Raw genomic sequence first — 25588 nt, 5'->3', positions numbered from 1 at the left:
TAGAACGTTGAACGACGATTCTACGACGAAGCGTTGAGAAGTAGATAGCGACCGAAAAACGGGGCGAAATAATAAGAATAATAATAATAACTAGAAAAAGTAATTTCTCAAGAAATTACGTGGGAGAGCTGATCTGCTGCCGCAACGATAACAAACGCTGATCAAGCTGCTGACGTCAAAAAGTTGACTACGGCAAAACGATGAAAACGATGAAAACGATGAAAACGAGAAAACGTTGACAAAGATTAAAACGATGACAAAAGATGGCGATTAAAAAGATGATGATTAAAAAGATGACCAAGGTCATACTATGACAATATTAAAGAGATGACAATGATTCAAAAGTTGACCAAGGTTAAAAGATGTCAAAGATTAAAAGGTTGACCAATGTGCATTGTTGACAATCATAAATAAGCTGACTATCTTTTTGATTTGAAGAAAGTATTTGTAAATAATTACCTAACTGTGTAATAGTTTAATAACTATTAAAAATTTACCAGTCAGAAAAAAAAATCTTGCCATTTAGGTAATAAATTACATTGGTGCTTTTATTTTGAAAGGATTTAGAGGTTGTGTGTAGGCGATTACTAAACTATAAAATAGTCATTAGATAGTCATAATTTACCATTCAATAGCAAGAATAGCCCTATTAAAGCAAAAGATTTAGATTTAGCCCTTTCAGAATAAAAGCACCCTAATAAGTTTGAGTGGCTATTTACTGAACTCTAAAGTAGTCCCATTAACGATTGGTAAGTATTCAGAACCACAAATTTTTTTAATCAATCTTGCCATTAAAGGTAATAAATTGTAATTGGTGCTTTTATTTTGAAAGGATTTAGAGGAAATGTGTGGGGGTAATAGCGTAACTGTCAATTAGTCTTTAATTACCCATTCAAAGGCAAAAACAGTGCAGTTAAAGCTAATAATTGGCATTGGTGCTTTTATTTTGAAAGGATGTAGAGGAAGCACGTGTGGGTAATTACTAAACTGTTAATCTATCTTTAAATAGTCATAATTACCCATCTAAAAGTTGAAATATTGCTATTAAAGCTAATTATTTGGCTTGGTGCTTTTATTTTGAAAGGATTTAGAGGAAGTGTGTGCTTAATTACTACACAATCCAATAGTGTAGTTGAGTAATCAGTAATAAGCATGGAACTGCTGTCTACACTGAGCATCAGCAGTTTGACCTGTCAGTGAAATCTGCAGCTGCGCCGTCGCCATGGAGACGAAAGGCGGGAAAATCAGGCTCACTCTGCTCTGTAAAAGCAGAGTTTCACCCTGTATAAACAGGCTTGTTCCAGCTAAACCATGATAGTTATCACAAAAATTATTTCATTTTACGAGTCCCAAGTCTTCAATGAGCAAATGGTGTGAATTTTATGTTTAAGGACAAAAGCTTGTAGCCACAGTGGCAATTTCAAAATATGTCTCCTCCTTGTTTTTCTCCAGACGTCTGCCAAAAATTATCATTAGAGTCAATGGGAGAATTTCAGGATCTCTCTGCACTTTGAGGTCGATAGCGACTAAAGTATAGGTCTGAGGGTATATCCAGACACATCATTAGAAAGAAGACAAGTATGACTACGATTTAGTGAAGTAATTACGTTGATAGAGTAAAAATTGTGGCTGTAGTGACGAGTTAGAGACAGAAGTTCTGTCTTAAAAAAGCGCACCTTCTCACTGTAGCTGTGACATCACGCACTCTAACTGACCCAATACACACTAATGGAAAAGCTGAAAATTTAACAAAAACCACACGATATTTAAACGCTCACAAGTCGAAAACTATAAAAGATACGAGGACGCTGATTTACACGGAGAACGTTGAAAGATGATAGACGCTTTTGACGTTGAAATGACGTTTCTACGCCAAAGTATGACGATGATAGACGCTGATGAAAAGAGGGAAGTTGACAGAAAGTTGAACGATGATTCCCATAGACGACCATTATAAAAAAACGACGGAAAACGTTGAATAACGTTAAAAGTTGAAAAGCTGAAAACGTGAAAAGTAATAGCCTGCATCGTCTAACGATGACGCACGTTTAGAACGTTGAACGATGATTCTGCGATGAAGCGTTGAGAAGTAGATAGCGACCGAAAAACGGGGCGAAATAATAAGAATAATAATAATAAAGAGCGAAGATCTCAATAGTGTGAGAGCTGTTCAGCTCTCCCACTAATAATAATAAAGAGCGAAGATCTCAATAGTGTGAGAGCTGTTCAGCTCTCCCACTAATAAAGAGCGAAGATCTCAATAGTGTGAGAGCTGTTCAGCTCTCCCACTAATAATAAAGAGCGAAGATCTCAATAGTGTGAGAGCTGTTCAGCTCTCCCACTAATAAAGAGCGAAGATCTCAATAGTGTGAGAGCTGTTCAGCTCTCCCACTAACTAGAAAAAGTAATTTCTCGAGAAATTACGTGGGAGAGCTGATCTGCTGCCGCAACGATGACAAAAGCTGATTAAGCTGCTGACGTCAAAAAGTTGACAACGGCAAAACGATGAAAACGATGAAAGCGAGAAAACGTTGACAAAGATTAAAACGATGACAAAAGATGGCGATTAAAAAGATGATGATTAAAAAGATGACCAAGGTCATACTATGACAATATTAAAGAGATGACAATGATTCAAAAGTTGACCAAGGTTAAAAGATGTCAAAGATTAAAAGGTTGACCAATGTGCATTGTTGACAATCATAAATAAGCTGACTATCTTTTTGATTTAAAGAAAGTATTTGTAAATAATTACCTAACTGTGTAATATTTTAATAACTAGTAGAAATTTACCAGTCAGAAACAAAAATCTTGCCATTTAAGGTAATAAATTACATTGGTGCTTTTATTTTGAAAGGATTTAGAGGTTGTGTGTGGGCGATTACTAAACTATAAAATAGTCATTAGATAGTCATAATTTATCATTTAATAGCAAGAATAGCCCTATTAAAGCAAAAGATTTAGATTTAGCCCTTTCAGAATAAAAGCACCCTAATAAGTTTGAGTGGCTATTTACTGAAGTATGACTACGATTTACTGAAATAATTACATTGATAGAGTGAAAATTGTGGCTGTAGTGACGAGTTAAAGACAGAAGTTCTATCTTAAAAAAACGTCCCCTCGCACTCTGGCTGTGACATCACGCACTCTAAATAACCCAATACACACTAATGGAAAAGATGAAAATTGCCCAAAAACCACCCAATATTTAAACTGCTATAAATCAGAAACTATTAAAGATATTTTAACGATTTCTGGAAGATTAATAGTTGAATAGTTGAAGATTATTTTGTAGTTTAAATGGTGTCTGTAGCCTAAAGTATGCGGAAGTAGTTAAAGCTGAAAGTAGACAAAGCTGAAGAGAATTTGAAAAGTTGTTCCCATTCATTTCAATGGGAAAAAAAAGTTAAAAAAAGCTTAATAACTTGAAAAATATGAAACATATGAATGAGAAAAGTAATAGGACACTTCTCCTTAAAAAGCTGAACATTTTGATATTGGAATCGTTTTTGTAGCTGAAAGTATGCAGGACTAGTTAGATGCAGAAAAACGGGGGGAAGAAAAATAATAATAATAATAATAATAATAAAGCTTAGAAAAACAATACAGTGAATGCTTTGCAGCATTCACTGTGATAAAGAGCGAAGATCTCAATAGTGTGAGAGCTGTTCAGCTCTCCCACTAATAATAAAGAGCGAAGATCTCAATAGTGTGAGAGCTGTTCAGCTCTCCCACTAATAAAGAGCGAAGATCTCAATAGTGTGAGAGCTGTTCAGCTCTCCCACTAATAAAGAGCGAAGATATCAATAGTGTGAGAGCTGTTCAGCTCTCCCACTAATTAATAAAGCCATGTGTCTGCAATTAGATGAGAGAATATGCATATCGGAGCAGACATATATTACACCGCGTTCCAAATTATTATGCAAATTGAATATACGTGTCAAAAACATTAAATGGTCTCAAAGTAAACTCATGGATGGTATTGCATCTCAAGGCTCTTTGGATTACTGAAACAAATTTCAGTCACCTGTGATAATTAGTTTGTCAGGTGAGCCTAATTAAAGGAAAAGTACTGAAGAAGGTAGTTCCACATTATTAAGCAGGCCTTACGTAGCAAAATCATCTTCATGCATGACAATGCACCATCTCATGCTGCAAAGAATTCCTCTGTGTCACTGGCTGCAATGGGCATAAAAGATGAGAAACAACTCATGGTGGGGCCACCATCCTCCCCTGACCTTAACCCAATTGAGAACCTTTTGGAGCATCCTCAAGTGGAAAACTACTGGAAGGCAGTTCACATCTAAACAGCAGCTATTCTGACATCCTGCAAAGAAATTAAAGCTGAAACTGTCTAAAAACTCACATGCTCAATGGATGCAAGAATTGTGATGTGATATCAAAGAAGGGGTTCTATATTAAGATGTAACATGTCCTGTTATGATGTTTTGATTGAAATAGCTTTTGATTTCCGTAAATATGACCTCCTAATGCTGCAAATTCAACAGAAGCCCGTTTTCAGTTCCTTACAACCTATTCAATTTTTTTAACTCTTGTGCATAATAATTTAGATCAGTGCATTTTCAGTTTTTTTTTTTAATAAAAACTGTTATCATTAGGAAGTTGGTTCAATAAAAATTGAATTATACCCTAATGGTTGATGACTTAAAAATTATACCGACTGTCATTTACATTGACTAATTCTAAAACATTAGAGAAAAACACATGTGCATAATAATCTGGAACGTGGTCTATATAACTCTTTAACTCTAGCCAAGTTAGAAGATCTGTTAAAAGTGTCCATTCTTGCAGCGCAGCACAGCTAGAAGCTTTGCAGCCATTGCACATCCAGGGGCACATGTCAACAGAATATATTTTTATTTAATTAATTGATTAAATTATTTATTTAATCTGTGTTGCGCAAATTCAGCTTCAGTCAGCAACATTGTGTGGAGTTGCCTGGTTTAATGAAGGTCCATTCATTTTAATGAACAGTGTGGTTGGGAACAGATTTGAAGCTGGTACCGGATTCTATTAATTCTTTTTATGCATAGAATCTGTGCGCCCCCAATTATCAGCAATACTAGTCGATGGTTTAATGTAGAGACTTCCTTTCAGTTGCTTTTTGGTTTTTCTGTCATTTTTCAAAACTTTTTAATGATGCGCTTGCTTTGAAATTTGGCTCCCCGTCTGTGTACCTGTACCACTACACTCAATACTCATATGTGATTGGCCGAATAGTGCGCCCCTAGAAGCAGTCTCCCGTTTGTATGGATTTTCAGCAGAACTGACTAATGGTGGCTGAAGATTCGGTTCGCCTAGGTGGGAGTTGGCTCTGCTTGTTTGCTACAAAGCATCGGCTCTTAGAGCTGGCTCGTTTGCGAACTACACATCACTACTGTGCACCAACAGAAGACTAGACTCGAGAAATCAGTCGTAGGAAGGTGCACTTAATGAACACTTCAACAGTACAGTGCTAGTGCAAAGTGTTTCAGTTTCACAACAACTTAAAGATTTCTTTCCTCTTCTAGTCTCAGGAGAACAAGACCTTTTTGGCCATGATTAACAATGTGCTGACTACAGATGGCTTCTACTTCTGCACCGACTATGACCTGACGCACACACTGCAGCGGTTGGCCAACACCAGCCCTGACTTCCAGGAGATGAGCCTACTGGAGAGGGTGAGATGCTCAACTTGTCTTACAGTAGCTCCCACTATGTTTGTGTTCTTAACAGATATACACTGTAAAACCAGCTTAGGCATGACATGTTAAATCAGAATTTACCGATCAGACTAAGGCAGGGGTGTCAAACTCATTTTAGCTCAAATCTGAGTCACACTGCAAGTCTATTATTTGGATGCTGACGGGTAGATCAGATGGATTCACTGTGAATGGCAATCAAAACACTTTCTCCAGTTCACACAAAACCTTAAAGCGTTGCTCATACTAACAGTCACGGTATTTTATCTTTGAACCGCGGGTACTGATGAAAACACACTATTTGTTTTTTTAGAAATAAATAAGGTATCTGCCTCCTCATCCTAAAGTGGGAGGTGATTCCACAGAGATCAAGTAACTGCTCTCTCGCCCATTCCATAATGTTTGTTTACTTTCTTTCAAAGTGTCTTTGCACAATATATAGCTTAGCCTTGTATTGTACTACGTTAGTGAATAAGCTGTTGAACACACTAATTTACTTCTAACTGCTCTCCAGTTCCTTTTTTAGTTTTTTATTTTAAACTTCACCTTGTTTGGAAAACTTTTCAAATTGTTTTCAACATGTAAATGCTTCAGATCAGCAAACTGCCAGAACATTAATGAGGTCTACAGTCCTGCTGATCAGTTAGGACTTTTCACTTCTGTGGTGGAAATTCTGGAATAAACAGACAGAACCTTGAGAGGGAGGTACATTGTATGTTCAGTTCTGGGTCTAATCAAGTACATCAAGTACAGAATGCATGGTTGATATACAGAGTCAGATATTAATACAAGAAGCATAAATGTACAATTTTTCCATTACATTTCCCCCCTTTTGATTACACATTAAAACATTAAAAGAATAAAAATTGTCAATCGTGGCATTCATTCTGTAGTAATAAAGGATTCTTAAAAATGATTTGTTAAATGTATTGCTTTTAAAATGTAAATGGCGTAGGAATAAAAGATTGTGAGCTGTTTTTGTGGGTAGTTATACTAGAATAACCCTGTGTATAAGGTTTGGAAACACAGGGAAATAAGCCTATACAGCATGTTTTACCAAACCTGACACAAACACTTCCCACCTTTTGTTAATAACATCTCTACGGCCATTCTATTCTGCCATGTTGTCTTTGCTATGTGGGGCAATTGTTTCATCATGATCATCAGGTCTCTAACGGCACGAACTAAGCATGATTGATTTGTGGGTTACTCCGGTGTGCGGTGGATAAGAGTGTTTTCGGTTGATGCGAATGTCAGAGTGATAACGCATATTGCTGTCATCGTCGATATGACAATCATTTTTATCTTGCTTCGTCTGGTGGATGTCATTTTGCGTCAGTGGAAGATAAAAATTTTGTGTGAAAGTGTGAATCAAGTGTCAACTCTAGATATGCTTGTCGTAAAATGTTTTGTTAAAAAATGGATAAAATCACAGAGAGGCATACATGTAAATCAACCACACAATTTCGCACAAGATCACACAAGATCAAAACAACAGGGTCACAATCAATGTCTTCTTCTTCCTGTTGAATAGTGGTGTTAGATTGTTTCCAACCTGTTTGTTGACACCTTGACAGTTCGTTGGAGTTCTTCAGGTTGTGATCAGCTGATCACAGAGACACTTGGGATTTGTTATCACCACCAGGTTTCCCTCCCAATGTCGTCTAAGTCACTGTCACTTCCCGTGATGTGAAGAGTCTATACGTCGTCCAGCATCGGCAACTCAAGGCTGCTCGTGTGTGTGTTTTCTCAGGAACGTGTGTGTAGATGTATGGTCTGATAGTGTGATTCACCGGCGCAGCTTCAGGCAACACTTGGCTCACACCTTTAGCTGAATGGTCAACGCAGCCTCGCCTCAGTCCGTGTGTGAGCACAGCGAGGGTCGTCCTTCTCAGTTCTTTTCGTCAGTGGTGGTTTTCTCCATGGGATGTAGATGGAGGGTCGTCTGTCGGATCCGGGACCTTCCTGCAGTGGCTGGAGTGGATCCAAGTCGCTTTTTCTGCGATCTTCACAGCTGTGTTGGTCGTCAGAAGGACCTGGAAGGAACCTTGCCACCGCTTTGAATTCCAGTGCTTCCTGCGAAGCTCCTTAATGATCACCCAGTCTCCTGGTTGAATGATGGGCAGTGGTTCTGTCGCCTGTTTGGGCAGAGCCGCTTTTACCTGTTTGGAGATTTGAGAAAGAACAGAGGATAATTTCTTACAGTACTGTAGCATTGCGTCTTCGCACATTTCAGTAGGTGGTAAAATCCTAGTCTCGGTCTCAGGGTGGAGTCCCATCATAAGAGGTCTACCAAATAGGATCTCATATGGGCTGAGGTTTGTTCTTATCCTTCTCCTCATTCTCATGTGCGAGAGCACAATGGGAAGAGCCTGAATCCACTTGAGACCAGTCTCTGAGCAGCATTTGGCCAGTTTGTTTTTCAAAGTGCCATTCTCTCTCTCTACCGCCCCTCTGCTTTGGGGGTGGTAAGAGCAGTGCTTTCTGATGTCGATGTTCAGAAACTTTCCCACTTCCTCGAGGGCTTGGTTTGCAAAGTGTGAGCCGTTGTCACTGCTGCTTTTAGATGGAATCCCCCATCTGGGAATTATTTCTGTCAGCAAGGCTTTGGTAACTGCTTGGCTGTTAGCGTGTTTAGCTGGGAAGGCCTCCACCCATTTTGACCACATATCAACAATCACTAAACAATACTCTTTACCTTCTGCTGGCGTTAGTTCGATGAAGTCCAACGTTAAATGGTCAAACGCTTGTTCCGGTGGGGGGTGAGCTGCCAGTGGTTTGGCAACCGTCTTACCTGGGTTGTGTTGGGCATGTCATACATGCTTCAAAGTATTTTTGCGCATAGATTGAAAATCCCTTAGTGTACCAATGTTTTGTAAGAGCATCTAACATTCCCCCCTTTGATACATGGTCTAATCCATGTGTCAGCTTTGCGCGCATTTCCAGCAGAGATGGGATCAGTGCCCCCAGTGTGTGCAGGGCACTTGCGCTGTATTGCTATATGTATCTGGAGTCTGTGTAGATAGTAGCAGACTTCCCTTCAGCCAATTTACAGGCTTCGGTCAGTGCGATCAACTCCGCAGCCTGAGCAGAGTAATGTCCTGGCAAAGCGCCAGACTGTAAAACAGTATGAGAGGTGCAGACTGCATATCCAACCTGACAGTGGCCCGAAGCAGGGTCTCTAGAGGCGGAGCCATCAACAAAGAGAACGAGGTCACAGTTAGGAATTGGCACCTCTGACAGATCTGGGCAAGGAGTGCAGACCTGGTTCAAGACTGAAACACAGTTGTAAGGCTCGCCATCATCAGGGCCTGGAAACAAAGTGGCTGGGTTAAGCACATGGCACCTTTTTGACAGTAATTTTTGGCATTTCCAGTAAGATGGTGTTGTATCTAAGCCATCGGGCTGTAGAAAGATGTGATGTTTTTTGTTCCAAAAGGATCAAAGACACGGCATGAGGAACCAGCAGGGTGACATCAGAATAGCCAACAATGTAACGTGATGCCAGCATGGCTTTCTCTGCCGCAGCCACTGCTCGGAGGCATCGTGGGAGCCCCGCAGCGACAGGGTCAAGCTTAGCAGAGAAATAGGCTACAGGGCGTGGACGCCCTCCGTGATCCTGTAAAAGGACAGAGGTCATACAACCTGATTTTTCATCCACTGTTTGAGTGAAAGGTCGCGTAGGGTTAGGCAGACCCAAAGTAGGAGCCGACTGAAGAGCAAGTTTGAGGTCGGTGAACGCCTGTTCAGCCTCAGATGTCCACATGAGGCAGGCGGTGGATGTAGAAGACGTCTGCATCAGAGCTCTAAGCAGAGTCTCCAAGACGGCGCAGTTAGGAATGAAATTCCTGCAATAAGAGCACATACCTAAAAAGGAAATAAGCTGTTTTTATGTGCACGGTTTAGGCAGGTTCTGAATAGCCTCAGCTCTTTTAGGTGAAATGGATTTCCCTTCAGCGGTAATGATGTGACCCTACGAAGGTGTCTTCAGTCTGCACAAACTGTAATTTAGACAGACTTGCTTTGTGGCCTGCAGGTGTTTCAGCAGCTTGATCGTGTCTGCTGTGCAAGTTTCCTGATCCTCACTGCAGATCATCAAGTCGTCAACGTACTGCAGCAGGGCGGTGCCTGGGGACAAGACAAGATCATCCAGGCTGTCTTTCAGTGCCATATTGTAGATTGTAGGGCTTTCTGAATACCTCTGACAAAGTTCAAAAGCAAACCAGAATTGACTGTGTTTGTGGACGGGCACGCTGAAAAAAGCATTAGCCAAGTCGACTACTGAAAAAATGTTTGCCTTGGGCGGAACCTGAGAAAGAATGGTGTAGGGGTTCGGTACCGTAGGCGTGCGTGGTTGGACCGCCACATTTACTGCTTGCAGATCCTGGACAAACCTCCATTCTGTTGGCTGTCCTTTGTCTCTGATTTACCGGGAAGAGTGGAGTCCTCACTGGAGAGTTGTCACATGGGACGATGACTCCTGCTTTCAAAAGAGAGTTAAACACCGGTGTTATTCCTTCAATTGCTTCTCTCTTTAAAGGGTATTGCTGTTTGCATGGGCTGTAGTCAGATTTTGGCGTGATGACCACTGGGTCACACCCTTTGATCACCTACATCATATTTGTGTGTGGCCCACAGGGAAGCCGGAACTTCCTGTAAGGCTGGATACTGCGTCAGAGCGTCCTCTGACAAAAACACGTGGAGTGTGTGTTAAATGTTGAGGTACCAAGTGCACTGTATGCTGCGCATGAAAGTTAGACTGAAAAAGCTTTTTGTAAGCATGCATGTCTCAGTCATGTTTTGACAGAAGGACATGTGGACCTGTAGAATAAGTATCAACAAATCTCTCTTGTTTGTTAGTGAGAGAAATCACAAGCGCAGACCTATGTTCATCCCAAAATAGAGAGGTTGAGGTCAGGATTTTTCAAACTTCTCATCAGGACCAGTGGACACGTGCATGCCTCTCTAAAGGTCGTATTTTGTGGGTAAACAAGCTGTCGAGCAGCCTGTATGAGGGCCTCAGTTACAGCCCCTTCCTTCAGCAGCCACTGATAAGAGTAGAGCAACGGCTCTGAGCTGAAATTACGCCAACAAAGGAAAAATTATTTACATTGTCCGTGGTTGTGACCTGCACTCCCTCCGGAGTTGAAATCAGTGAAATACCTAAACTACACATGAGATCTCTTCCTAATAGATTAACTGGGCATAAGTTTGAAAGCAAAAATGAATGTTTGAGTGTCTTGTCGTCTGATGTTGTGCAATACAGAGGAACAGTAAGTTTGTCTTTTATTGTCTGGCCATACGAACCTATAGTGTGCACAAATCGTCCACTCATTTTAGGTGGATTGGAAAACATGTGGAAGTGATCCCTCACCGTCAGGCCCCTCCAAGAACCGGGTCCCTCGTATCTCAAAAACCCCCTGCAAACGCGCTCTGTCTTTCAGAAGCGCTCAGATCTGCACACTGGTCTGTATCCTCAGTACAGACAAAAAGCTCGGTTCCACGAGCCAACCCTTAGCAACCACCGCCTCGGCCACCAGGGCAGACTTTGACCTAATTAATTTTACCCGAATATTAAATTTTGAAATAAAAAAAAATTTTTGTTTGTTCCTAATTATTATATTTTGGATGTTTTCAGCCAAATAGTCGTTTTAGAAATATTATTATCTCTAAACCTAATTATGTTTTCTTTTGTTTTTGTATGTTTTAGTCTAGTTGAGGATGTTTTAGATTATTTGTTATTTGCCTTACTTTCCTTAAACCAAATGATCAGAGCCAAGTAAACCCGAATACCTGAAACCAATTTCAAACCCGTTTTTTTTTTTTTCCTTCAAGTCGCAACAAACAGAATCTCTCTCACCGGGCCGCGTAGTAGTTGGATTTTGGGTTCGTTGGATCTCGTCAGAGACGATCCAGAAGGGTAAGCAGTCCTCCCACTCAGAACAGCTGTAGAGATTTGGAGGCTGAGCGAACCTAGTCCTCAGGACCGCCGTCCCTGATCATGCTGTCCAGACGACCTGCCGTGGGATACTGTTCATAGACGCCAATTTCTGTGGTGGAATTTTTGGAATAAAAGCAGATGAGAGAGTTGTCCTTTTGTGAGATTTCTTGAAATAATAAAAAAATTAACAAATAATGAGGAAAGCAAATCAAAAAGCCAGCTGGGGAGATCTGAACATACACCACAGAGGTATAATGCTGAGATCACTCCGTTCTGAGGTTGTCTCTGCCTTTTAACCCTTCTCCCGGGGCCTGGTGGAATCTCCTTATCACACTGTGGGTGAAGATGCTTACATTACACAGGGAATGCACAAGGTTACAGCCTTGGGTCTGGTGAGGCATCAGATAGAAAGGAGCCAGAGACCAGGGGTAAAAGGCAGACACAGAGCATAAACAATCGGTCAGTCAAACACAACATTAGATGTCAGCACTTAATGGGCGACAGAACCTTGAGAGGGATATAGATTGTTTGTCTAAGAATGTTCAGTTGTGGGTCTGATTAACAAGTACAGAATGCATGGTTGCTATACGGAGTCATAAATGAACACAGAAGCATAAAAGTACAATTTTTCCATTACTTTTTCCCGCTTTTGATTACACATTAATCAATTCATAACACAACTTGCTTTTCAGCGGTGAAATATCTTTAACATTTATGGTATATGTCCAGAGAAAACAGAAAAACAGCTGTAATATGTGTTGTAGCTGAAAATGGTAATATCCTACAACACCCAAAATGCATTGTGCTCTGATGAATCTCCCGACCTGCAGGGTGTATTACTCCTCCGGTTCACAGACAAATGTTCGGACATTGCTTTGTTTTTTTATTTTGAATCAAAGCAGACAGTTGTTAAAAAGCCACAGATTCCACAACCACCCGTTGCTGTCAGTGGTATAGATTGCTTAACTTCCAAGAGTCTCTGTGATGATACGTGTTTGGCTGATATTGACTGCAAAATTAAGTAGATGTCCCCTACTTAAAACTACTGAACAAGCTAACGTTAGCAGCATAAGCTAGAGCTACTCCAGACACTCCAACACACAAAGCACGAAAAGCGTTAGCTTGTAACTTTACTCTAACTTTACAGCACAAGCTAAAACACTAGAAGGTCAGTTATCTCCTACTGCTGGCCTACCCCGCACCCAGTTTAGTAGCTTCTTCCTCCTTGATGTAAGTTTTTCAGACTCAAATTCCAGTTCACAATACATTTGTCAATTGCCAATTCAATATGCAATACTGTCGTTCAATTTGAAAATGCATTCCAGCATTCACTGTTTAGTTGTTGTAATCTTATTATTTTCTTTGTTCTTCTGTACGTTTTTCCATACTTAACTACTCCCGCATCCTTTCAGCTATAGAAACCATTCCAATATCAAAAATTTCAGCTTTTTAAGGAAAAGTGTGCTCTCATTTTCCTCATTCATATGTTTCATATATTTCAAGTTATTAGGCTTTTTTTTTCAACTTTTTTCCCCCATTGAAATGAATAGAAAAAGCGTTTCAAATCCTCTTCAGCTTTGCCTACTTTCAGCTTTAACTACTTCAACACCCTTTAAGCTACAGACACCATTTAAACTACAAAACAATCTTCAACTATTCAACTATTGAAATATTCACATAGGTTTGCATTTTCTACATTGTAGCAACATTCAAGACTGAAAGTCATTCTGGACTGTTTGGAACAAGAGTTAAGTTAGGACAATTAACTGACTGTTCCTCCTAATTCCTATGCTTAACCATAGGTAAAATATATATATATATATATATATATATATTTTAAAAAAAAATTATTTTTCACACACCCAACATATCACTGCTCACTGAGGGTCCCTCCCACACACACTCTCCTCACTCATGGTGTGCCACTCAAAAAACAACAAAAACAAAAAGAACACATTACAACCATAAATGAACAAGATGCTAAATTATTTTAACCAAAGTTATAACATTTTTGAATCCTAACTTTAACTATAGCACTACAAACACAAGAACGGTTACCCATAAGCCTTAGCGGCTCAGGGCGGGATTAACCCCTGTGGGCCAGTACAAGAATGTTGAAAATTGTTGTTAAAATTGAAAATGCAGTGATTGATTGCATGATTTTGTATTAAATAATTCTCATTTGCTTAGGTTTACACCTTTTGAGACTGTTGCAACATGCAAGTCTTTTGTTTAATAAAATAAACATGTTAAAATGACTAAGCATTCCTTTCCATCGGGTGGAAGCTCTTCAGCTACGTTGTCTTTTGCTTGTTATATCCTGTAGCTCAATGGTGCAAGTTCTTGTCTTTGGAGCGGGGGATCTGGGTTTGATTCCTTTCTGAGTCATGATTATGCAATCACATAATATAAATATTTGTATTTCCCAGATGAATTGGCTTATATTCTTAATTTATTACAACATTAGTAAGCTATATTATAAATGAAGAAAGTATCAGTTTATCCAGTAGTATGTATACTGCTCCTCTGAGCAGTGCTTCAAGCAGCTAGTTTGGCTGAGCAAAAGAGCATGACTCTGATGTAGGAATTTTTGGTTCGAAACCTGACTCAAACTAGTCCTTCAAACGTCAAAAGAAGGATTTGCAAGACTGTAGTCATATATAAAAACATATTATATATTTTTTACTGAAATCAAACTGCTTTGCAGATCTGATCAGCTATACATATAACTCATTAGGTAGTTTCAGTAATGTTTCAACTGATTAATTAGTTAATTAGAATATTTTATAGTATAAAAAACCCACACTCCCTCTCTTAAAATCTTTTCACAATAAAAGCAATCCAATTGCTTATTTGCATGTTTTATGCTTTTGAATGGATAGTTAATGACACCGTTTTAACTTTACCAGTTGAGCACACACACCCTCCAAATCCTTTTAGAATTAACGCACAAGTCAAAATCATTAGCTTTCATAGAAAATCTTTCATCTGCTTCAGCTTTTTCTTCATCCACCACTCATATCCTGTGGCTCAATGGTAAAATCCTTGACTCGGGGGTAGGAGATCTGGTTTTAATACCTATTGGAGGCATGTTTATGCATTCATTTCTTAATATAACTACATTGATTTCCTTCACATAAATTGAGTTATATATTTAATATATCAGCAACTTTCTGACTTCCTTCACATAAATTGAGTTATATTTTTAATATATCAGAAACTTTCTGATTTCCTTCACATAAATTGAGTTATATATTTAATATATCAGAAACTTTCAGCTATATTATAAAAGGGTCACCTGTGACTAGTCATTCACATTGTTTTACATTTTAGCAATCAACCACACACACTTTTCAAAATAAAAGAACACAAATTCACATTGTCAGCTTTATATAGCAATATTTCTGCTTTCAACTGGTTTATTATGATTTAATTATATACATATTTTACAGTTTAATTACACACACACACTTCCTCCATATCCTTTCAAAAGAAAAGCACCAATCCAAATCTTAACACTAAATAGCACATTTACTGCTTTTGACTGGTAAATTATGATTAGTAAATGAGACTATATTACTGTTGCACAATGCATGTGCTTCCTCCAATGCTCCAACTTTTCCAAATCTAAAATTCAGTTACTTCCTCTGCAGCTACTGTCAGCTGTTTTAATTGTTTCCACAACATTCAACTTATCTTTCAGCTCTTGGACTCTATTTACCTATTTTGATAAATTTAGCTATATTTCATCAAATTATATTTCATCAATTTAATATGCTATTTGATCATTTAATTTGAAAATGCATTTTGCAAATGAAAATACAATATGCAATTTGAAAACGCATTCTGCAATTGGAAATAGTCAGCAGGGTTGCAAGAAACATGACAAGAATGGCAACTAGTGAATATTAGAAAGGAGGCAAACCTGAAGCTCCAGAAAGTGTCATATTCCAGAATTGAAAAATATCGGGAGTGTCCAGGGGTAGCAAGTGTTCAGTGCTCTTTGTTCCGCACTAATGGTTGCCCAAGAACTGTATTTATTTAGTAATATAGTTAGTAATAATTCTCAAATACAGTGTACAGTATGTACAACCAACATTTCTGTATCAGTCATTCAATCATCGAAACCTATCTTGTGTAATCTATATATTGTACTGTAATGTAATGTATCACTATTGATTCAAATGAGACATGAGACTTTAAAGTAATTATACATTTACTATACCTAAGACACAAACATTGCAGTGTTACAGTTACAGGTACAGTATTTTTTTACAGAAGTAAAAGTAAGCTAAGCAAACCCACAACAGTGCCTAAACTTAAATATTTGGAGACATGGTTTAAACAGGTTTAGGATATAATTATTATTACTTAATTATTATTATTAAGTTTTTGCCATATGCTTTGTGTTAATGTGTTCACTTATCTCTCCTGGTTTTTAGGCCGATCAGAGGTTTGTTTGGAATGGGAATCTCCTGAGAGAACTTGCTGCACAGCCAGAGGTAACACATGTCATTGTTGGGTTTTGTTCTCGCTTAGTCATGCCATGTTTTTGTAGTTAATTCTTCAGAATAATTACTATTATTCCTTTATAGCTTCAAAGGTTTGCACTTCCTGTTATCCATGGCTGTATCCTTCCCACTGAAAGTTTAATGTTTTCATGTACCCTGAAGCATCTTAGTTTTTTCCAACACTGTGGAGGAAAGATCAAATTAGGTCCTTAGCTAGGCTTGTCCTTGACCCTACTGGTCTAGTCATCGTCATGAAGCCATGTCGTATAAATGGGAAGATATTTGAGTGGATCGTCATATCCAGGAGAAGCTGCTTCCGGGCCGGTGTCCGATACTTTGTTAGAGGTATGAAAATTAATTTGTCAGACAATTAGTGCTGTGCAGTGTGTAAGCCTGATAAGCTTGTTATTTATCTTTGCATTGACACTGCCATTTTCTCCCTTTCTGCTCTCTTGACAGGCATTGATTCTGAAGGTCATGCTGCTAACTTTGTGGAGACTGAGCAGATAGTTTTGTTTGAGGGAGCCAAGGCTTCATTTGTACAGGCAAGTATGAGAGTTTATTTTCAAAAAGCCGGTAACTGACCTTTTTCATTGCCATTTTTTAGAATTGGAATATTTCAATATAAAATTATGTTGTCAGACACGAGGCTCTATACCCTTCTACTGGAGTCAGAGACCCAACCTCAAGTACAAACCTAAACCCATAATCAGCAAAACCACCAATCACGTGAGATGCATTTTCATGTATTTTGTATTTGAGATTAATATGAAAATTTGTTTCTAACCATTTGAAAACTGTTTATAGTTGGATGGGTTCCAGAGGCATTTTGATTCTCAGGTCCTTATTTATGGGAAACAAACGATTCTCAACTTGGTAAGGCTTGGATCAAGCTCAGATTATATGTTTAGAGACTTGTGTGGCCAAAATGTGTTGAAAAATGAAATGTGGTTTTTCAGGTAAACCAGAAGGGCTCAGAGAAGCCACTAGAACAAGCCTTTGCCAAGATGGTGTCTGGCATGAACAATGGCATGCTCAAGTGAGTGTTAGTCAATACTGGGCGAGCAATGGTTCTGAAACGGGTTTGTCCTCTTTACCTTAATGTGTAAGACGTTCACCCATCATCTCATTGTTCTCAGTTACATTGCCTTTGACTTCCACAAAGAATGCAGCCACATGAGATGGGACCGTCTCCAGATCCTTGTGGATGCTGTTGCTGAAACACAGGATGAATATGGGTAAGTTCACTATCCGCTGCACTACTACCGACTATTTGACAATGTGTACTTTGCCAGAATGTTTAGATGTTAATCTTTGTGCAGTTACTTCATGCTGAACTCAGAGGAGAAGACAGTGGCCCAGCAAAAAGGAGTATTCCGCAGTAATTGCATGGACTGTCTAGACAGAACCAACGTCATCCAGAGCCTGCTGGCTAGACGCTCACTGCAGTCTCAACTTCAGGTATAATTATAAACCTCTATTGATTGACTGACCTCTATAGATTAGCATTAATATATGCTGCAACCCTTTGTCCAGGGATGTTAGTTTTGAGATTTGAGATTTACTCCGTATTACTACTGTCCTTGTGAACAAATTTACTACTAATGTCTACTTGGACATTGTGGTGGAAATTTCCCATAAATAGGCAGATGAGAGAGTTGTCTTTTGTGTGGTTTATTATAAAAATAAGGGAAAATAAAAATAATGGGGAAAGCAAATCAAAAGCATGGATGTTTATCATGCACATCAACATACCAAAAACCAGCTGGGGAGATCAGTGCATACATCATGAAGGTGTGATCCAAAGAGCCCACGATCCTCAAGTTGTTTTTGCCTTTTGCCCTTACCGGGGTGTAATAGATAAACACATATCATAAACTATTAGTCAATCAAATGGAACATCAGATGTTTTAAACTTATTGTACTTCAGGGCACAAGATTAGTTGTTTAAGAATGTTCAGTGTTTCACCTAGCACACGTTGATTGTGTTGGATAAGAAAAAGCACAGAGGCACAGATGTCCCATTACAGACAGAAATGTGGACTAGATTTTGATGTTCAGATGTCAAAGTCAATGTGACCTCGGGGCTGGTCAATTTCTGTGAACATTGGTTCAGGTCATTCTGGTGATCTAGTGACAGTATTTTAGCCCTCACTCTCTATAATTTCTGCTGCAGTTCTTGTATTTTCTGACTACTCTGCGTTTTTACATAGCATCTTTTATGTAATAAAAATAAATTCCCCCAGAATTGCATTAGGTGACGATGGTGAAAAGATTCTTATGAACCAGACTCAGGGTCACTGACCAGAATTAACTGACATTTTGAAGACTTTTGAGAGTCCGAATTTGGCAGCCCTCCATCCTCTGGCCAATTTTTTTTTTTCGACCGCCTTGAGTTTGCATCTCACACAAACTTGCAGTAGAATACACTATCATACATCTGCTGCATCACACCTAAAACACTTGGAAGATCAGGGTTTTTTATGTCTACGGTAAATTCAATATCGTTCAGCTTGCACTGTTGGAAAATAATTTAAAAAGCCCCCCCCCCCCTGCATTATGGCCTGACATTATGGTCTGCAGCACAGGTCTCCCTTCCTCTTCACCCTGTATACCTGCTACAACTCAGAGCCCTGCCATCAAGTACTTGGATGACTGCAGTTGAAGAATGCGTCTAGGGTGGAGGCATAGTGTGGAGTACCAGGGAGTTGTGGACAGCTTTTAGGTGGACTTCTATATATATGGGAAAATATGGGATTTGTATAAATAGTAATGACTCCATCTTACAGGCCTCTCATCTCATCTGCAAAGCAAAACAATTATAAAAATTTTCCAAGTCTAAAAAAGCTCGTGGCTGCAGGACTATTTTAGAAATACATATTGGGGAATGTTTGCTGGCCTGACTGTGCTAGCATTGATTCTGTGTTTCCAAAGGAAGGGAAAGCCACTTCAAAAATAACAAACCCCCGCAGCTTGTGGTATCATCTCAACTATTTCTATAGCTATAGGAGCATAATACAGAGCATTTTCTATTGTCTGGTACCAGTGCCTAACACACTGCATGCCAAAGACCTCAGCAGCTTCAGACCAGTGACTCTCAGGTACCATCTGATGAAGACACGGGAGAGACTGGTCCTGGTCACCTCAGATCTGCAGTGGGAACCTACCTGGACCCACTGCAGCTCGCCTACTGACGCGGGACAGGAGTATGGGATGCCGTCATCTTCCTCCGACATCGATCTCTGTCTCAGCCCAGCAGCTTTGTGAGGATCATGTTTTTTGATTACGCCAGTGCATTCAACACCATCCAGCCAGTGCTTCTGAAACTCAAACGGGAGGAGGCTGGTGTTGATCTCCATCTGACGGAGTGGATTGTGAACAACCTCACAAACAGGCCTCAGTTTCTAAGAGCCAGGGACTGTGTGTCTGACACGCTGACCTACAGTGTGGCCCCCAGGGGATTGTACTGGCCCCTTTCCTCTTCAGACACAACGCGGACAGCTGTGAAGCTGCAGAAGTTCTCTGATGACTCTGCAATTGTCGGACTGATCACCAATGACGACGAGTTCTGACGTTCTGAGTAGAGGACTTACTCAACTTTGTGGACTGGTGTCAGCAGAACCACTTCCTGATCAACACAGGGAAAACAAAGGAGATGGTGATTTTTGCCGACAGCAGCCTGCTGTCGTCCCGACGATGCACATCCAGGGAATGGACATTGAGAGAGTGGACTCTTACAAGTACCTGAGTGTGCAAGACAGCTGGGAACAGGGGAACAGTCCTCTTAATTCTTATGAACAGGTTGATTGTCTCGTAGATGATGCTGCAGCTCCACTACTCTCCAACACAAATAAATAAATAAATAAGCACTTTGTGCTACTAAAACCACATATTCTTCCTTATCACACAGTGGAGAAATTCAAATGCCAGAGCAGCCACAAAGAAGCGGCCAGATGCAGCAATGGATGAAATAGGAAAAAAACAGAATTAAAAAGAATATTGCTATTACCAGTAATTTTCTCTTAGCTTTAGACAATGATCTAATAGAAATTCCACTTCATACATTTGTGAGCAAAACAATCTCCTTCTTGGATTAATAAAGTTTTGAATCTTGTGTCCTGCTTGTCTATCCACAGAGATTGGGGGTCCTCAATGTGGGTCAGCGGATTGAAGAGCAGGCTGAGTTTGAAAAGATCTACAAGAATGGTAATGTCTTCTGTATGCACAACAGTTAGCATGTGTTGTTGTTATTAATCGTGATCTCAACTCTGTGTGTATGTGTTTGGGCGTGCTCTCTAACTAGCATGGGCTGACAATGCCAATGCATGTGCTGTACAGTACGCGGGAACTGGAGCCTTGAAAACAGACTTCACAAGGTACAGAACATCATACACTGCAAAAGTAGAAGTGTACCGGACATGTTTATTTTATCGAAGTGAATGTGTCCATCAGGACAGGGAAGAGGACCAGGTGGGGGCTAATGATGGATGGGTGGAACTCCATGATTCGCTACTACAAAAACAACTTCTCTGATGGATTCAGACAGGTATTTATCATACCTGTGACATGACTGGTTGTTAATACACCATTGCTGGTGCTCGCAGATTGCTCAGAGTGGTCTGCAGTAGACTGATTTAAATACACTAATGTTCAAATTGCAGGGTTGTTTTTTTAAATTCTACGTAGCACTTCTGTAATTATCTTCTGCTCTCACTGCTATCTTTAATGCTGAACATTTTAGCTAAATTGCCCTACAAACTAAATTTTGAAAATAAATCTAATTTGTAATAATCTGTATAATCACTTATATTGTGCTCATGTTTCTTTTAATTCTAGGACTCCATTGACTTGTTTTTGGGCAATTTTGTTGTTGATGAGTCAGATGGACCCACTCCTCTACGTGTACAGAAAGACTGGAAATTCCTCACTGTTAGTATTCCAGTACCTGCTCTGTTCTGCAACATAAGTGAATGTGACCCTTATTCTAATAGTATGAATCATTTTCTCTGTGCAGCTCCCTATCATCATGCTGGTGGCATTTTCCATGTGCATTGTCTGTCTTCTTATGGCTGGTAAGTTCCTTGGTCTTCAATAAATTATTGTATTGGTTATTTAAAGCTACCACAAGTTTGTGTTTACCAGTTTGTCACTCAAGTCTTTAGTATTGTCTTCCAGTGGTGTTACTGTTTGAGGATTTTCTTTTGTAACTGTATGACCTTTGAACAGGTTTTATACTTGAAACACACTGTGTCCATGCATATGTGTATATCATAATTTCTGGGCTATAAAACATAACCGATTTTACACCGTACCCATTATATTTTAATTAAAAATGCGTCTAGGCATCCGGGCTCACGCTGAGCTGGAGCATGAGCCCGGATGGAGACGCTGAGCTGGACAACGAGGGCGGGCCGAGACACTAAGTGGAGGTGCCCCTGTACAGACAGGCTGAAAGGGAAGAATTCAGCAGGGAACAGGGAAGTCAGACAGGCTATGATCAGAACTGGGTTGTCCATTACTCCAGCAACGGTATTACAAGGGCACGGCAGAGACAGAGTCAAAGAACAGGAAATAGATCATAACCAATTAGACTTACTGGGTGAGTGCTGGAAAACTGAACAATGACGTGAGCAAACAATGTTACAGGCATAGTGAACACTGTGATTGCTTAAGTACTGGGTTGATTACAAACAAGATGCAGCTGTGATGATGTGACCAGAATTGAAGCAGCAAAGAATGCAAACGTGCTAGATGATGACAGGAAGTTAACAAAATAAACCGGAACTCGAAAAACACAAAGATAAGAAGCAGGATCTGTGACAACACAATGAAGGAGGGCTGAAAACAAATGTGTAATATTTAAAAGATATATAGTGATCAAGTGAAATATTTCTAAGACCAAGTGATGTGGAAGTAATGGTAGCTGTGCCTCCTCCTTTCTGATTCTTGTATGAAGCTGTATTCATGAAGGTTGTTAGAAAAATTGTAATTTAATTTAGTGTAATCTCTAATCTAGTGTCAGCATATATATATATATATATATATATATATATATATATATATATATATATATATATATATATATATATATATATATATATATATATATATATATATATAATATTATAATATTATATGACTGGACTGATAAAGGTAGAAGTAACAAGTTGTGCCAGACACTTTGGCGTGAATAACAGAATAGCGCAACTCCTGTATAGATAAACCGTTCAATGAATGTCTATAGGTGACAAGTCCCTTTGATTTTAAAATTCAGCATGAATAAATTGCATGTTCTCCACTTAAAACAGCATCCTGGTTTGAAGCATCTATGTTTCTTTTGGTTATGTGTCAACCAAACGTAAATGATTCTTCTTTGCCTTTCAGGTGATACGTGGACAGAGACTCTGGCCTATGTGATGTTCTGGGGGGCTGCTAGTGCAATAACGGCCGCTATTATTGTGTTCAATGGCCAAGATTTTGTAGATGCCCCCAAACTGGTTCACAAAGAGAAGATGGACTAAGATTTTGTATGTATGTCTAGACATACAAGCAGCTGGGTTCTTCTGTGGTCTCTGTGTTGCTTCTTCTTTACCCAGAAATGTTTATTTTCTCTTCATTTGAATGCCTAGAATGTAATTTACCTTCTCCAGTGATACATAGACTACATTTAACATTCTCTGTACTGTATCGGTGAATAATCTGGTGTTTGATTACAAAAGGTCGGAAATGAAACAGTTTTGTGTTCTATAACTGCCACAATAATGTAATTTTTGAACATTGTAGTTATAGTAGCATAGCTGCACTCATTTTAAGACTAATGAATATTCAACATCTGTATGCTTCGTCTTCATTACATAGCTTTTCTTCACAACAATGCAACTTCAGTCAGTTTGAGATCGGCGTAAGTAATATGAATAATACATACAAATATAGAATGTTTAATGTTGACCTAGCAGGTTTACCCTCAAGACAGGGATGTGGGAGATGTCAAATGTTTGTACACAAACATAAAAACTCACTTTGAATGCATTTGAATGTTTAAGGCATACAACATTCACTAACATAGTTTATTTGTTGCTGGGAAAGTAGTGTAAAATGTCTACATGAATAAAAGGCTCTACAGTACTAGAAAGTGCAACTTTAAAGATACTTTATGTAATTCATCCCAAACAAATTACTTAATTTAGGTAATTTACCTTTACCAATGACACCTAATCATGGTACGCAAGGAATCACGGTGTATCTAAATTATGAATAGAGCCCTATATACTGTGTGTACATGTTGAGTTTTGACTAATTATTTGCATTAGAAATTTAAATATATGGATGATTTGTATCTAACTGGAGAAATATGTCTACCTATTAAAGAATAGGCTTGCAATTACTTCAGAGCAAAGACAATTTAGCTTTTATCCTTCCTTAGTCCTTTTTTTGTACAAACATGGCTTCAACTATGTGTCTAAACCTGAGGCTTCATCAGACCGATTTGTTAAAGTACTCATCTGTTTAATTTATTTGTCTGTGTTGTTGCATAGTGTGTAGTTTCTACTGTTCTGTATGTTGGTTCCAGACTCAGATGTCAGCTTTCTTATTTGTCCAGTGATAGTAATTTCTTGAATATGATTTTCTGCTGTTCTCACAGAACAGTGTTATATTAAGATCACACCTTGCTGTCTCCAGTGAGCATACAACTTGTTGGCAGGATAGCATTTTATTTTTTTGTGAGATTACTGTGTGGATAACTCCCCGAGAATCAGGTGTCGTTACCTGAATCCCAGTGGTAGTAATACTTTTTTGCTTTCTAATGATGTGTCTGGCTACACCAGCTACACATTACACAGATTCCTGAATTTCCATGAATTTTGAAATCACAATTTTCAATTCTCAAATATAAGTTAAAGTTAAGTTAAAACCTTGTCATTCATAAAGTAAAGGCATTCTTGTGATAGCATTATAGTTTTGCTGGAACAATCCTGTTTATGATGGGTGCAAATCAGCTTTCACTATGACTGATGACTTGAAACAGTCAAAAGTAGATGACTGATAATGTCATAATGTCAAGACAATGTGTAAGCAGAGTAAAATAGAACTCAAAATGACCTCTTCCTTGGCTTCCTTTACATATTCAGAGTGCTGTAGATAGGGACACAGCAAGATAATAAAAACAAAGCTAAAAACATTAAGCACATACTATTTCTGCTCCATAGCACCCCCCTCTTCTGTGTTTAAAAGAATTAATATCCCACAGTATACGATTAGCACTGGTAGGTGAGTAGTGAAGCTGGGAGACTCTACCACAAAGGGTGCATGGTTCAAGACATGGTACATTTAACATTTACATTTAGACTTTTGCACATTTAACTAAATGAGAAAACAGCTCCTTTTACATTCCGCACCCCATAATAGTGCACTAATAAAGTGAAAATAAGATTATCATAAATTAGCTGTATGCTTTGATATTATAGAAAATGACAAACATTAGCAATTGCAAAAAACACTATTTACTGCTCAGAGGCATTCATCGGCCTCTTGAATTTTCCCACATGTAGCTCTTAACCATTCTAGTACAGTGTATTTATTATGTTATGTGTCTTTACTATGAGAACAATAACTTATGATAAAGCTCAGTGCAAATTTCCAAAATATTTCCAGAAGAACCATGTGTAATTCAAACCCACCAGATGTGCAAACCAGCAAAAAGAAAAGCTTCAAAGTCTGAACTTTTTCATTAGTATTAACCTTAATGTTTGTTCAAAAGTTGAATGATTTATCTGCACATTCTTTGGTCTGTTACATTATTATGTTTAGAAAGTTATGAGAGATATTCTCAAATCAAATCTACAGAAAGGATCATTCTAGCAACAGAAACCTACAGTTGAAGCTGGTAAGTGGAGAGGGGGGTGAAAGAGGAAAACCGGTTGGAAACTGGAAACGTCCCGGTCCAGGAATGGAGTCACCTGCAGATAGGGGCAGACAGGCAGAAATTAGAAAAAAGATATATGCACTATGCAAGAGACTGGTGGATTTATTATAAAAAATAAAGGGAAATAAAAATAATGGGGAAAGCAAATCTAAAACATGGATGTGATCGTGCACATCAACAAAACATCATTGTGTCTTGTTATCAAAAGGAAGGTACACCGAGCTTCGAAGACCAGATGCATTCAGCTTTAGGGCCTTGGGTCTGGTGAGAAATCAGAAGGGAGCCAGAGACTGGGGTGTGAAAGACAAACACATATCATAAACTATTAGTCAGTCAAATGGAACATCAGATGTTTTAAACTGTATGTACGACAGGGCACAAGAGATTAGTTGTCTGTTTAAGAATGTTAATTATTGCACCTAACCAGCACATGATGACTGTGTTGGATAAGAAAAAGCACAAAGGCACAATTTTTCCCATTACAGAGACAAAAAATCATAAACATGTAGGG

General features: G+C 38.9%; 1 protein-coding gene across 2 annotated transcripts in view; it reads left to right on the top strand.

Annotated features, from left to right (window-relative positions):
• sacm1la (SAC1 like phosphatidylinositide phosphatase a) overlaps positions 1 to 24253 on the top strand; it is a 38347-nt gene extending 14094 nt beyond the window's left edge. For both annotated transcript variants that reach the window (XM_029168071.3, XM_055512988.1), the window contains exons 5-20: positions 5532 to 5681; positions 16086 to 16145; positions 16239 to 16272; positions 16398 to 16499; positions 16614 to 16699; positions 16797 to 16883; positions 16962 to 17030; positions 17114 to 17193; positions 17294 to 17392; positions 17477 to 17615; positions 20291 to 20360; positions 20458 to 20530; positions 20607 to 20700; positions 20991 to 21083; positions 21169 to 21226; positions 22539 to 24253. In XM_029168071.3, the coding sequence (XP_029023904.1) occupies positions 5532 to 5681; positions 16086 to 16145; positions 16239 to 16272; positions 16398 to 16499; positions 16614 to 16699; positions 16797 to 16883; positions 16962 to 17030; positions 17114 to 17193; positions 17294 to 17392; positions 17477 to 17615; positions 20291 to 20360; positions 20458 to 20530; positions 20607 to 20700; positions 20991 to 21083; positions 21169 to 21226; positions 22539 to 22675 (1431 nt within the window). In that variant the 3' untranslated portion in view covers positions 22676 to 24253. The remainder of the gene's footprint in view (positions 1 to 5531; positions 5682 to 16085; positions 16146 to 16238; positions 16273 to 16397; positions 16500 to 16613; positions 16700 to 16796; positions 16884 to 16961; positions 17031 to 17113; positions 17194 to 17293; positions 17393 to 17476; positions 17616 to 20290; positions 20361 to 20457; positions 20531 to 20606; positions 20701 to 20990; positions 21084 to 21168; positions 21227 to 22538) is intronic.
• The last annotated feature ends 1335 nt before the right edge of the window (positions 24254 to 25588 follow it).

This window comes from Betta splendens, chromosome 11 (assembly GCF_900634795.4).
Source record: "Betta splendens chromosome 11, fBetSpl5.4, whole genome shotgun sequence".
NCBI classification, from domain to species: domain Eukaryota; kingdom Metazoa; phylum Chordata; class Actinopteri; order Anabantiformes; family Osphronemidae; genus Betta; species Betta splendens.
Note: the sequence above shows the minus strand (reverse complement) of the source record. Positions and strands in the feature narration are given on the sequence as shown.